The sequence below is a fragment of the Aphelocoma coerulescens genome, chromosome 5 (genome assembly GCF_041296385.1).
Source record: "Aphelocoma coerulescens isolate FSJ_1873_10779 chromosome 5, UR_Acoe_1.0, whole genome shotgun sequence".
In the NCBI taxonomy this organism is placed as follows: domain Eukaryota; kingdom Metazoa; phylum Chordata; class Aves; order Passeriformes; family Corvidae; genus Aphelocoma; species Aphelocoma coerulescens.
In genome coordinates, this window is record NC_091019.1 from 7,159,106 (window position 1) to 7,172,232 (window position 13,127).

At 34.3% G+C, this 13,127-nt stretch overlaps 1 protein-coding gene across 7 annotated transcripts in view; it reads left to right on the forward strand.

The window, feature by feature from the left end:
* Positions 1-13,127, forward strand: part of GAS2 (growth arrest specific 2) — an 80,918-nt gene that overhangs the window by 46,977 nt on the left and 20,814 nt on the right. For 6 of the 7 annotated variants that reach the window (XM_069016475.1, XM_069016474.1, XM_069016471.1 and 3 more), the window contains exons 6-7: positions 743-887; positions 4,108-4,215. In XM_069016475.1, coding sequence (XP_068872576.1) covers positions 743-887; positions 4,108-4,215 — 253 coding nt within the window. Of the gene's footprint in view, positions 1-742; positions 888-4,107; positions 4,216-6,773; positions 6,865-13,127 lie in introns of those variants that run through there. The other variant, XM_069016477.1, reaches the window with a different exon arrangement.

Genomic DNA, 13,127 nt, shown 5'->3' on the forward strand with positions numbered 1-13,127 from the left:
CCAAGCTCTGCTGCTTGATGTGAGATACTGACTCAATCACTTGCCATAAAGCTTTCAAAAGATCTTTCAAAAAGAACCTTGCTCTTCCAGTGCTCTGTTTTGAGCTTGTCTGTGCTGACGTTGCATGTATTTTATTCTAGCTGGAGCTACAAGTGTGTTGCCACTGTAAACAGAGATCTGAAGACTGGCTGTCAAAAATCAATTAGTAAAAACACTAACCACTTCTGAAGAGTAGTGGCCATGTCTCAGTTTACTTATCTATAAATTCAGTACAATAGCTGAGACCAGGAAAACCCTTAATCCCTTTACATTTGGATTTCTTTGAAAAATACTAACACAAAATATAAGCTGTCATGTAATTTGAAAAGATGCTACTTGGAAAGAAAAAAAATTTAAAAAAGCACAAATGTACTGAGTTTGACTCTGTCCTGCATGGTATAGCAATTTTTGAGGTCTAGTGTTGTTCATAAATTATTCACCAATATATATGTTATCAGACAGAGAAGTTGAAAAAATACCTATATTTCCTGTAAAATTGATTAACTGAGAGACTGCATCTAAATTATTTTTTTCTATTAATTTGACATGATGGCAATAATGGTTGCTATATTTTGTACATGTTTATTAATGTGCGTATCATTCTGCTATTGCACAGAAAGTAGAAATTCTTTCCACTGTTTTGTTTTAAAATACATAATACTTTATATGGACTAGTAATTTATTATTTGCATGTTTCCAAAAGGTTTGGGGTGGAACCTCCTGGATTAATAAAATTGGAAAAAGAGATTGAACAAGAGGAAACATTTTCAGCTCCCCTTCCATCTCCTTCACCATCACCCACAAAGTCTCCTGGGAAAAAGAGCACAGGGAAACTGTTGGATGATGCTGTAAGTTGTGGGAGGAAGCTTCTTCCTATACTACCCATTCTGATATGCACTTACTTGCAAAACACACACAAGCCCGAGTTTAACATCTCACTCTATTTTAAACATTTGTAGACGTAGAGAGTTTTGGGGGTTTTTTGACCACAATTATTTATGTCTGAAGCTTGGGAAAAAAAAAAGTCACACTGTGTAGGAGCTCTGCAGCTTAGCCTAGCTTTGTGCTTAGGGCCACATTCCCTTCTTATTACTCTTTTACTCCTTATTCACCAACTCCCACTTGGTGCTTTGTCTGAGGAAGGACTGAGTCAGGACGAGATTTGGCTCATACTGTACTGAATGTTAACAAACACTTCTAAGATATTTCAGCCTAATTTTTATGCTGTTCTGCATGATTCTCCCATAGTTAAAAAACAAGCATTGTTTTCCTCATTGTTAGAACAAAAGTATCTTGCTTTGAATTTCATTAAACTTGTTGCAGCATATTGAGTGTTCATGTTTCTGCTGCAAACCCATAGGGGTTCATTTGAAACAGCTGGAATCAGATGAAAAGGACACATTTTGAGACCATGAAGAGGTTAAACTGGAAAAGTACAAATCTAGCCTGTAAAAAGGAGCAGTTACCATAGCAACTACTACATTACAAGGTAGATGTGCCACCTGGGAGTTACAAAGCAGTTCTTGAAAAATCCATGTGCCACTTTCCTGTTACAAAGAGCAGATGGAATATAATGTTCATTCATTTTATTGAAACACTTTTTTTATTTGATGCATATAATTACATTTAAAATTTTCTGGTTTGTATTTCTTCCTTAACTTTGCAAAAGCACTCGTGTTTCAACAGAATTGAGAAAGAACAGTTATGTATAGAAGGAGGATGATGACTGCATATATTGTAGAAATTGAACAGAGAGTATCTAGGTTTTCTCTAACCACCTCCTTTAATTTAGAAAGCAGTACGGATAGAAACAGAATGGAATTCATCCAGCTAGATTCCTGACCGGCACTGCCCCAGACACTCACACCATAAAATAGCAGCAGTTGCTCATATAGTCCAGACACAAAGTAAAATAGAATATAATTCCTCCCTCTGCTTCCTTATTTGATTTCCAAATTCCACTCAATACTTCTGTGTCCTTTAGGACAGTAAGGCAATGGAACCCTCAATAGCAGGATCAACAGTGAAGATCTTATTATCCTCTGTTTTACACTAGAATAAATCTGTTGGCTTTCATTCTCCACAGGCTGAAGATTTTGCTTACACAGTTCAAAATAACCTTGAACCTGTTTAGGCCCAGCTACTCTGAGTTTTTGGTTCCTTAGATGAACTCTGGTGGATGAAGCATTAAGTTCTGACCACCCATTTTCAGCTTCGAATTTCCAATGCCTCCAAGGGTGATAAATGCCATAGGATACTATGTCAGGAATCCTTGACTATCATACAGTATTCAGAGGGCCATTGCCAAAAAGTTCCCTAAGCACAATCCCAGTCCTGGTACTATATTCCAAGAAATACAGCAATACACCTTTTTCATCCTCAGCAACCTGCACTTGGATTGAAATCACCAACCACTGACTTCATATAAGTTATTCCTATTGTACATTGACTATCTAAATAGTTTATTCACCAAAAATGGTGGCTAAGTCTCACCCATGTTGATAAAAATCACTTGAGTAACTGATCTTAAAATGCAAAAAGTGACTCATACAAACTGAGGACAACTCATCTGATACTTGAGAAACACTTTTTGTGTGTAAAATACATGTGGAGTTCCTCTGTTAAGTGTTCTAATTATTTTTTTCATAAAAATATCATGCCCTGATTTAAAAAAGGAAATCTTAAGAATACTTATAAAAAACCCTCCAAAAAGTAATAATGTTATTCCGATAAAGGCATTGAGCAATTTTCAGAAGTAATTGGAAAGCCTTTGAATCACTCAACAGGGCTAGTTTCAGAAGTATAGAAACAATAATTGGTTACCTTATAAGTTCTTTATGTCTTATTTAGCATACTGAAAATTAATTCTTAAAGCAGATCTGAAAACCATTTGTACTTCAGAAGCCTTATCTATTCATGATAACCAAAACACTTACTAGAGTGCTATAGATTTGGCCAGGCATCTTTTCTTTATATGAAACAATTTAAGACTTTAATTTGTTAGCTCTTCTGAAAATATCCTTTCCTGGGCCTCAGACCATTTTTACAGGCCTTGGTTTACAAACTGGATATGAAAATGTCTGGAATATTATTTGAAGTGGACAAACATCTACAAGTTCTTCTGGCATTTTGCATTGTTTGATGCTGACGTACTAGGTATGTACTTCGTCCAAGAAAACCACAGTGTATGAAAATGCTGCATTTATTCTTGCTGTTCCAATGCAGAAGTGCAATATGAATGTCAAGTAAGAGTTTCACAGCCAGATCTCCTCTTGATATTGATGCCTTTGCTACTTTCCTATCATTGAAGACTACAAAATATACTTTTACTGAACATCACTGCCTTTGGTAGGATATACCAGAACAAGGAGGCCAAAGTCAAGCTGATGCAGCTAATAAAAAGCAGGAAAGTGGTTTTCATCTGTTTTTTCTCAGCCCTTATTTTTGGGGCTATGTAGTTAGGTTTGGCAGTGATAGTGTACTTGAGGTAGTTTGATTGAACTAGCCCTAACAAAGAGATCATCAAAGGGCAGTTGAAAATTGTGGGGAGTGTCTTGGCAGGAGTTTTTAATCATGTCACAGTATTTTCTGTATGCTTTTTTTCTAAGGTGGTGTGCACAATTTTAAAGAGGCAGGGCCTCTTACTGGTAAGGAAGATACCTCTATATTTATATGTATTTAGAAGGCAGGATGCATCTTATGACATCTTCATTTTGCCTGTTAGCTATATTAACACTGTGAGCTGATTCACCATAAAATACTGAGAATACATTTACAAAAGGTTGATGGTGAACTCCATGTAACAAATGGTTTGACTTCAGATAAACAGTGCAAATTTGATGCTGAACTGTGTGACATTTGTCTCTATTTTTAACTCAGCTACTAAATCATTGCTATTGGAAGCACCATAGGGTGCTTTCTGGGATTACAGAAATGTTAAGAAAAAACAAGAAAAATATCATCAATCAAGACTTATATTAAGTGATATATTATGACAAATGTCTTATTGAATGTTTTGCTATCCATGCCATTTTAAATAGTTTCTATTAATAACTTCTTGTTTTACAGGTTAAACACATTTCTGAAGATCCACCTTGTAAATGCCCTAATAAGTTCTGTGTGGAGCGTCTTTCACAGGGAAGATACAGAGTCGGAGAGAAGATCCTTTTTATTAGGGTAAAGATTTTATTTTTACTTTGTAGTGAATTGCTATTATCTGCTACCTTCCACTTTGAAGATTACATCACTGATTAACAGGAAAAAATATTTTCTTGTTAACCAGCACTGACTCATTTTTACGACACAGTTGGAGAATAAATAATCCACAGTGTGTTAACTGACACAAGGAATTATTAGTATGTGATAAATATCCTTCTGACTTTAGATCATTGAATTTGCTCTCTCTTTAATCAACTGCAACCAAAAGAAAAGTCTTTAGAAATGGACCTGGTGACTTCTCAGTTTGGCTTGAAAGAATATCCACTGCATTAAAACAGCCTTTCTCCCACTGTGTTTTGACTGATACTATTTAACAGGTCAGGATACAGATCAAAGGCTTCAGGATCACTGAATTGCCAAGTCATGACTAAGATATATTGCTAAAGTAGCATGAGCAAAACATTAAAATGCATAGTACTTCATTTGATTAACAGATATTTCCAAACCCAGAATTGTATTTCAGACTTTGTATGTAGACTATTAACTCCCATAGCACAAAGTTAATCAGTATCAATATTTGCCAGTATTATTATATAGCTGAATTTAGCATATCAATACTTTCAAAGCTTAATTCTTCTGATCCACTTAATCTTCTCTATATATGTCTATGGTAATAATAATTGAAAATATGCTAATCTTGTTATTCTGTAGTTGTATGTTAAGAATCTGATTCATACTACGCTTCTTTCCATCCTCCTCTCTACATGGACTATTCTTGAGTCATGACTTGACAAAATGATAGATCTTGCTCTCAAATAATTGTTATGCCTATTTTGCTAAAGGCACGTAACTGTGACCTGATAAAACTGAGCACTTGTAAACAAAAGAAGTCAGAGGGACTCCTTGTCATCTGCAGAAGTCAAGTTCCTGGTTCAGCAAAATACCAGAGTGCTTATTCAGTCATAAACTTCTGCTTAACATAACTCACAATGAAGTCAATGAAGCCAGATAAGGATTTGGGTTTTTTCAGGAGTGTAAAGTTGGAAACATGTATAAGTACTGTGCTGAATAAGGATTGAGAACTCCTAATTAACTCAGTAATAGGTCATAAAGAAGAAGAAATAAGAGATTTTTTAAATCTCACAGATAGTTTGAGATTTAACATGCTAGTAGAAAGGATCAATAGCTTTTCTGGTGTGCAGCCAGTGAGACTTTTTTTTAAGAAACTTGAGTTCTGCCAGAATGGTGAGTGTCAAATTCCCTTTTGCTGGCTTCTTTACTGTGCAATCTAGTCCAAGCCAGATTTCATTCCAAGTTTGCAAACAAAACACGCTTTTCATATCACGCTACTGCATTCCAAGTTGAATAGTGCAAAAAATAACGGTAATATAGATTAGATATTAAACAGCAGTATTAAAGATCATTCCTACAAAACTTATATCAATGGAAACTTGCCATGCATTTCAGTGGGAACAAGTTAATGTTTTAGAAGGTTTTAGAAGTCATTTGTCTTTTGGTTTTGGTTGGTTTGAACCTCATTTTGGAACACTTCACTGGATCACAGTAAGTTTTTACTCTTCACTCTACATGTTCTTGTTGTGTACATAAGTAGATTTATAAGCCTTTCTTTGGAATCCTATCCTTCACACTTGTGAAGAAGCACATTTGAGATGTGTAGCTGATTTTTAATTTTGTTGGTATCTTGCACCCTATTTGATGCCACTGAGGTAGTCCCTCCTACACTCTATGTTCTTTACACAGCATGACACAGCCAAATACATACCATTTATTTACAACCCAATGTGTTCCAGTTGAATTGAGACCAACAGTTTTCATTGCTTTAAGATGGCTTAGTATACCCATTACTGTATTAGTCCATTAAATTTTTCCAGTAACCTCTACAGAATTTAAAACATTGGTAATTTCAGTGATGCTACAAGTATCATTCTGGTAGGAGTTAATACCTATTAATTGATGGTTACAGGTTTTTTTTCAGAAATTATTTAATAATATCTCTGTAAATTTTTTTTTTCTAATTCTGCAAGTTCTGTTAGGAAGAAAACCCAAAACCAACAAACAAACCAGAAGAGAAAGTGTCCCAACTTCCTCTTTTTATTAATTTATATCTATATATGAAATAAGTGAACAAGGAACAGCAAAGCAAAATAAAACATGGCAGAGCATGGATTTCATGCAGAAAATCACAGAAACAAATTACAGTTGTCAGTATAAATTAATTCTAAGGAAAGGAAACACTTTGGAATATGTAGTAAAAAGCACAGGAGTCACAGTCCCATTAAAATTAATTTTTTTAAAACATGGGAAAATATTAAAATTCCTAATAGAACTTTTAAATCATTAATTAAGGGAAATTATGAAAGTTCATGAAAACATTAAGATACTTAAATCTCCTGATAAAATTGCATGCCCCAAAAGCATTTTTTTACGCATGAAGTGGTTCTGTAATGCATAAACTGAATGCAATTAACATAATGCTGTGGTGGCTTACATGCTAAAAATTTATTTTCAATAAAAATGTATCTGCTTGTAGATTCTTCTTCCTTTCTTCCAAATAGGAACGATTCTAAATTCAACTTACACAGAAAAGATGGAAGACATGTTTTACAGCAATGGATTATATTAATTGAAATAAATGACCAGCTTATTTAAAACTGAAACACTGGTTTACAACTAGTGGGATCTCTGTATGTGTGCAATATACAATTAATCATTTGCCTTTTCACTCTCCTACCATCCTACCATTATGCCTTAATCTTTCAGAATGGAACAGAATGAATAAGCCTATTTTTAAAAACAAAGAATAACAAGTCATGAAAACTTGCACAAATGTTTGTTTTATAAATTGGGGAGTCACAGAGTTTGAAGTGCTTGCTTCTTGCAGAAGGAAGCAAAGTAAGAGAAATTTTTATAGTAAGAAATGTCAGTCACACCTTTAAAAAAAGTACTTTTTCAACAGTTTCAGTGACAAGAACTCTGTTTTCAAGTTACCTCATGTTGCATGGTATATGCATCAGTATGAATATTTCCCACAAACTAACCAACTTCTGTCAGAAAGATCTGTCATTTTTGTCCATACCCATGACAACATTCAGACTGTTGGGAGATTATCTCCCAGTGCAACTAGGAATCACATTAGATGAAACAATGGGTCCTGTTTTTAAAGATTCTGATTTTTCTTGTGACATATAGATGTTCTCTATCTTGCAGACCAGTTGATAAGTATGTGATTGCTCTTAAATGATTGACCCTGTATTCTTAATATAATGTAACATTATTTTACTATAGTAATAATAAAATGTTTATTTAATACTTTCTTCATCTAAATCCCAGGAAAAGAAAGGTGTTATTTACCTGCTACAAAACCTGTGTAGAAACTTTATTTTCAGATTCACTAACCCAATAAATGTATAATATGTATGTTTATATATGTATAAAAATCACTTTGCAGACTGTCTAGTGTGCACTATTGCCTTTTCCTGGTGAAGAAAATGTACTTGTGTATAAATACAGAAGTACATTTTAGTCCAAACCATCCAGGTAGGGATGATGTACCATATACCATACAAGAACTGGAAATAAGGAGAAATAGAAAGCAGATTGATTATACAGATCTCAAGACTCAAATGTTTTGTTCTGCCTTTCCAATTCAAATGCATATGTATACTCATAGCATTTGCATGGTGTGTTTCTGTCTTTCATTTTTCCTTCAGCATCATTTTCCTAGCTTTTTTTGTCTTCCTTACTCCAAAGATTTTCACAGTTATTCTGCTTTTCCCAGGCCTATTCACTTCCAATCTGCAAAAGAGTTTGTTTTTAGTAGTGAAAATCCTTCCCTAAGCTTTATCCGTAACAAATAACTTTCCAGGGTGTTTAAAATGTCAAAATCTTGGGCAGATCAGGAGTTTTAATTAACCAAACTCCAAAGGAGATGTAGTGGGATGTCTGGGATCTTGTGAGGGAATTCTGAAAACACATCTTGGGCCTCAGAGCAGCAAGTCACTGGCCTCTTTGGGCTTCTAATCTCAGTATTCTTGTGTTTGTAGACAACTACAGTAATTCTCAACTTGAGGCTGCAAAAGACCTGGGGAAATGCATGTCTGAAGTCCAGCTCTAATTTGTGCCCAGATGTAAGGTGGTTTTAGAGACCTTTCGGCCAGACACTTCTTTACTCTGTGCCAATTCCTCTCCAACAGCTTTACAATCACAGAATAGATGACATTTCAGTCTTACTTGTGCTACTGAAAGTGGAATTATTCTCAACCTTCTCAGGTTTCATTCATTGTTTAAAAAAACAAGTCCTTAAAGGGCCAGTAAAATTCACTCCACAAGACTCAGAAACTCTTGGACAGTGATACTGAACATGTCATTGGGGTGACTGGATTTGAGTGCTGCCTATAGAACTGTCAGGAAATCTGTTTTGTTCTATACTCCATCATTAATCTGTTGACATTAGGCAGAACCCTGCCCTGCCCCATCTTAAGTTGCAGCTTGCTTGTTCTTTTAGTTACCCTTTCTCTCCTGCCTCTCCCTTTTTTATTTTTTTTCCACCTTCCTGCCTTCAGCTTTTCTTATTTAGGCCTAGATGCCTCCATGGAGGCAGAAGCCCATGGACATCTCTCTCTTCACTTTGTACCTGATGACACTGTTTTTTGCACTCAATAAAAAAGCAGCTACAGCTACACTGTCTGGTCCTGTGAAGACTTGACATTTCTAGTTAAATTGTTGACTGACTTTCACTGGGGGTTATGAAAGTAAAGTACTAGAAATTAAATAAATAATTTTTTGTCCCGCTTGATTTAATTTTCTACATTATTTCACTGCATTTGTGCAGCCATTCATGTTAATTTAGTGTCTAGAACTTTGAAAGATTAGTTGGAAACTTCTTTACAAAAAAACCCCTTTGTAAGTCAAACTATTAGCTCCTAATTTAATGGAAAACTGTTGAAGTTACTCCTTTTTATTTTCACCCCAATGAAGTTCTTGTTAGACTTCGTTGAAATTTTTTTACAGAATATATCTTTGATGCAAGTCAGATTCAGTGGAACTGACAGGCTGTGCAATAGCTCTGCAGTTTTTCTCACTAGCTTAGACTTGTTTGCCTCAGTGACCTGCTGTGGACAATCAAATATCATGTCTCCTTTAATTCCCAGTGCCTCCCTCTATGCATTACTGCACAATGAGAACCTCACTTGGAGATAAGAAAAACTTTTAGCAAATCATACTGTGCTTTTTTAGGGTGTAATGCATCTTCAAAAAGTGTAACATTCTAGTTCTTTAAATGACTAATACATCTGTGGTCATTTTCTGCCATGGTATTTATAATTTAGGCTTCTAGAACTGAAGTTTTAACAATATTACATTCCCTGAAATTAGTAGAAAGAGAACTCTCCCTTAGGAGGAGGCTAGGGTAGAGCATTCTGAATCTTTATCCCTAAAAGCATCACCCTAAATTTCAGCTGACTTCCTTAGCAAGAGCTGAAGATGGCAAAGCAAGACATTCCCCAGGTGCCTGAGTTTCCTCTCTGGCAGGAATAAGCTGGGGTAAAATTACCCTGCACATCAGCATTGGAAATATTTTCTGTGTGGTAATTAATTATACAGAAAATTGTCAATACTTTAAAGATGAGTAACAAAGCTAGAAAAATACGTACTATAGATCTCATTATTTCAGACTTTTTTTGCCTCTATACTGAGAATACAAAAATAGACCAAATTATATGGCTCCCCTCCTCTCCTTTTTTTTGGTTCTCTTACTCCTTTTATATGAAAAGTACTGGACCAGCATCTCCACAGCTAAGAGCACAAATAGAGTGCTAATCCACTCCACCATTAATCTACAGGCAAGAATTTTCAAAACAAAAAGACCTTTATTTATAGTGTATTGTTGAGAACTAAGGATTGGATCCCATAAGTTTATGCTGAAAATGTTAGTGGGGGAAAGTATTTCCTTTCTCTCAGTTATTTTCTTGAGTTTCTGTTAAATAGATGAATAATTTTGTAAGAATCCATTTTACATTTACTAGACAATAATATATTCGACATTAATGATGAGACAGCAGCAGGTGCTCACAGTTTAGAAAACAGTTTAGTAAACCTGATCCTTTAGAAATAGAGATGCTGCTATTCATAGTGTTGCTCTTAAAGGATAGCACTGAGCTTTACATTTCTTCTTTAAACTTCTTTGGTGAGTTGACAAAGTATGACACTAATGGGAATAATATTTAACAGAGTCAAGGTAAGTATGTCTGTCTTTTATAGAAGAATGCTAAAATATTTTTTAGGGTGAATTCAAGTTAATATTCTTCAATGTAGGTTTAGATAATTACTATAAAATGCTAATTAAAAGGGAAAAAACCCACCTGATTCTTTATGATATACACTGTACAGTATACTTTTATACTGTAAACATAAGTCATGCTGCCATCTGGAGAAAAAACAATAAATGTGGCTTAAGTGGTGGCATCAGTTAAACACAACATCTGCACGGTTCATAAGGGATTGTCATTGGACATTTAGGATTCAGGCATAAAAGTGAATTGATTATCTATTGCTATATTCCTTAGCTTTAGTGTAATACTCTCAAAGAAATCTTAGCCTTCATGGAATTTCCAATTGGGCTTAATATCTTGACTCAGGAATGATGGTTCTGCATAGAACTGGGCTGGCCATGATTTAACAAAAATGGTATGTAGGCTTTTAAAATATTTAACACAATGTGGTTTGACCTTTCTATTCCTAAAATAACAGGAAGAAGTTAAAGTTCATTTAAAAAAGTATTTTATTTCTTTGTCATTCTCTTGTCAGTGTGAAAGCAAGTTTTTTCCTCTTGTTATATCCAGTTATACTTTGTAAGCATTCACATTCTTCACCAAAAACTATACCTAGTATAGTTTGTTTTCAAACTCGGCTGCACCTCTGACAACATGCAAGATGTATGTAAAGGTATAAAGTACTTTTTGCAATAAAGCAACACAGCAGGATTTTATCCCATGTCTTTATTAATGACTTTGTCCTCTGTGATGCCTTCTAGTCCTGACCAGAGGAAAAGTATAAATGCTATATTTCCAAATTCTTTCACATGTTGAAATACAGAACATTGTATTTTAATGAGAATAGTCATGATTTGTATGGTAGAGAATTTATCAACCAGTCTGTTCCACTAGGATTTTGTCTTTCCAAGCAGATGTTGTCAGATGCCCACTCTTTCTAGAGAGATGGGGGAAGTTGAATTTTTATTTTTGGTTTTTATTCTCTTAAACAGTTTTATTTGGGTTTTTTTTTTAGAATCTGAGGGATTCATCTCACCTACAGGGTTCTTTCAGTGGGAGGAACAAGAAATTCCCCTCTATTTTCTATGATGATTAATGGGATTGATAATCAAACTACAGTTACATGGCATTTTATATTATTTATCTTTCAGATTAAAAATGTAAAAATTAAACTGTCAATTTGATATATTCTTTGTTATAAATTGTGGGTATTTTTTACATTGATTTATTAAGATTCTATTTTGAGATATTACGTTCCAACTTTAAAAGAAAAGAACCCCCAAAAAAACTTTAGCTGCATCTGCATCAGTCAGTAGGAACTGACCATCTTTCAAAAAGTAAAAAGAATTATTTAACAAGAAACTCTCATGGTAGCAAAGGAATAAAACAATGAAACCTTTATCCATAACAGTTATGTCCTTTTAATTATTTATTAGTCTAGGAGCCAAAGACTATGAAAGAGTCATGATAAATGCAGTGTATCTCTCTTACATTGCAATAACATAGAAATAATACTCCTAGGATATATTGAACAGTGCTTTTTCAGTGCAGATTTTAGATTTTTATGTAATTATAACATTTAAAAATTTCCTTTTAAATATAATTTGCTTTTAATAATTTAGGATAGTATTAATAGCTATTTTACTTCATATTTTAAATTCCATTTGTTAATGTAAATAATTAAAGAAAAATGACTGGCAAATATTCTTGCCTACAGTAAGGTAGAATTAAGGAGAGAGGTTTTAAGGTTAAGTGCACTGAAATTTGATTATTCTAATTGTTATTCTAACATAATGATAACTTGCCCTTCAAGCTATTTGTGCTGAACATGTATAAAATTTAGTTCATGACCAAAACACATGAACAGGTTAAAATACAGGTTTTAGTAGTTCTGCACAGGTACCTGTAAGATCCTAGACTAGCATGTGTTAGTTACTGTTTCTGCTTCTTGAACTGGTCACCTCCTTGTATATCACAAATAGAAATAGTTGTATCACATGACTATGCCAGTTCACATGGGACCAGAATTATGCTTCCATAGCACCTCCATCAGCAGAAATCACAAATGCCCAACAAAGGTCAACATTTGATCCTGACTTTATTTTCTTTGGGTTTTTTTATTTTTTTTCTTGACATTAGGACATTAGGTTTTGTGCATCAAATAACGAATTTTCACTGAAGTTTGCTGTGTAGTTTCCCTCCTTTAGCAACAGGACATTAGGAAAACTGTAATTACTGCATTTTTGCCTTGATGAAAAGTTTATTACTTATCACATGAATGCTACCGAGTAAGTACCAACTTAGAGATGGGTTTAAGTTTTTAGAAAAACCCTGAGGTTAGTGGTAGCCTACACAAGCCAAGGGATAAAACTTCTCTCTTATCCTAATGTGGAAGTTGGAATTAAAACTGAATATGCAGTTGCCATTATTTATCCTCTTCTGAAAACAATATAGTTCAACATACTTCCAAAAATGCTGTTCATGTGATTGTCTTCTGGTAATGAACTATTTCATTGAGGGTTAGCTGTACACAAAAACAAACTTTCCCATATATTTTGATTTTTAAAATTGTGAATGCACAAATTTCTAAAACTTAGTTAATACATTTTTTTAACAGTTTGTTTTACAAATCTCATTGAG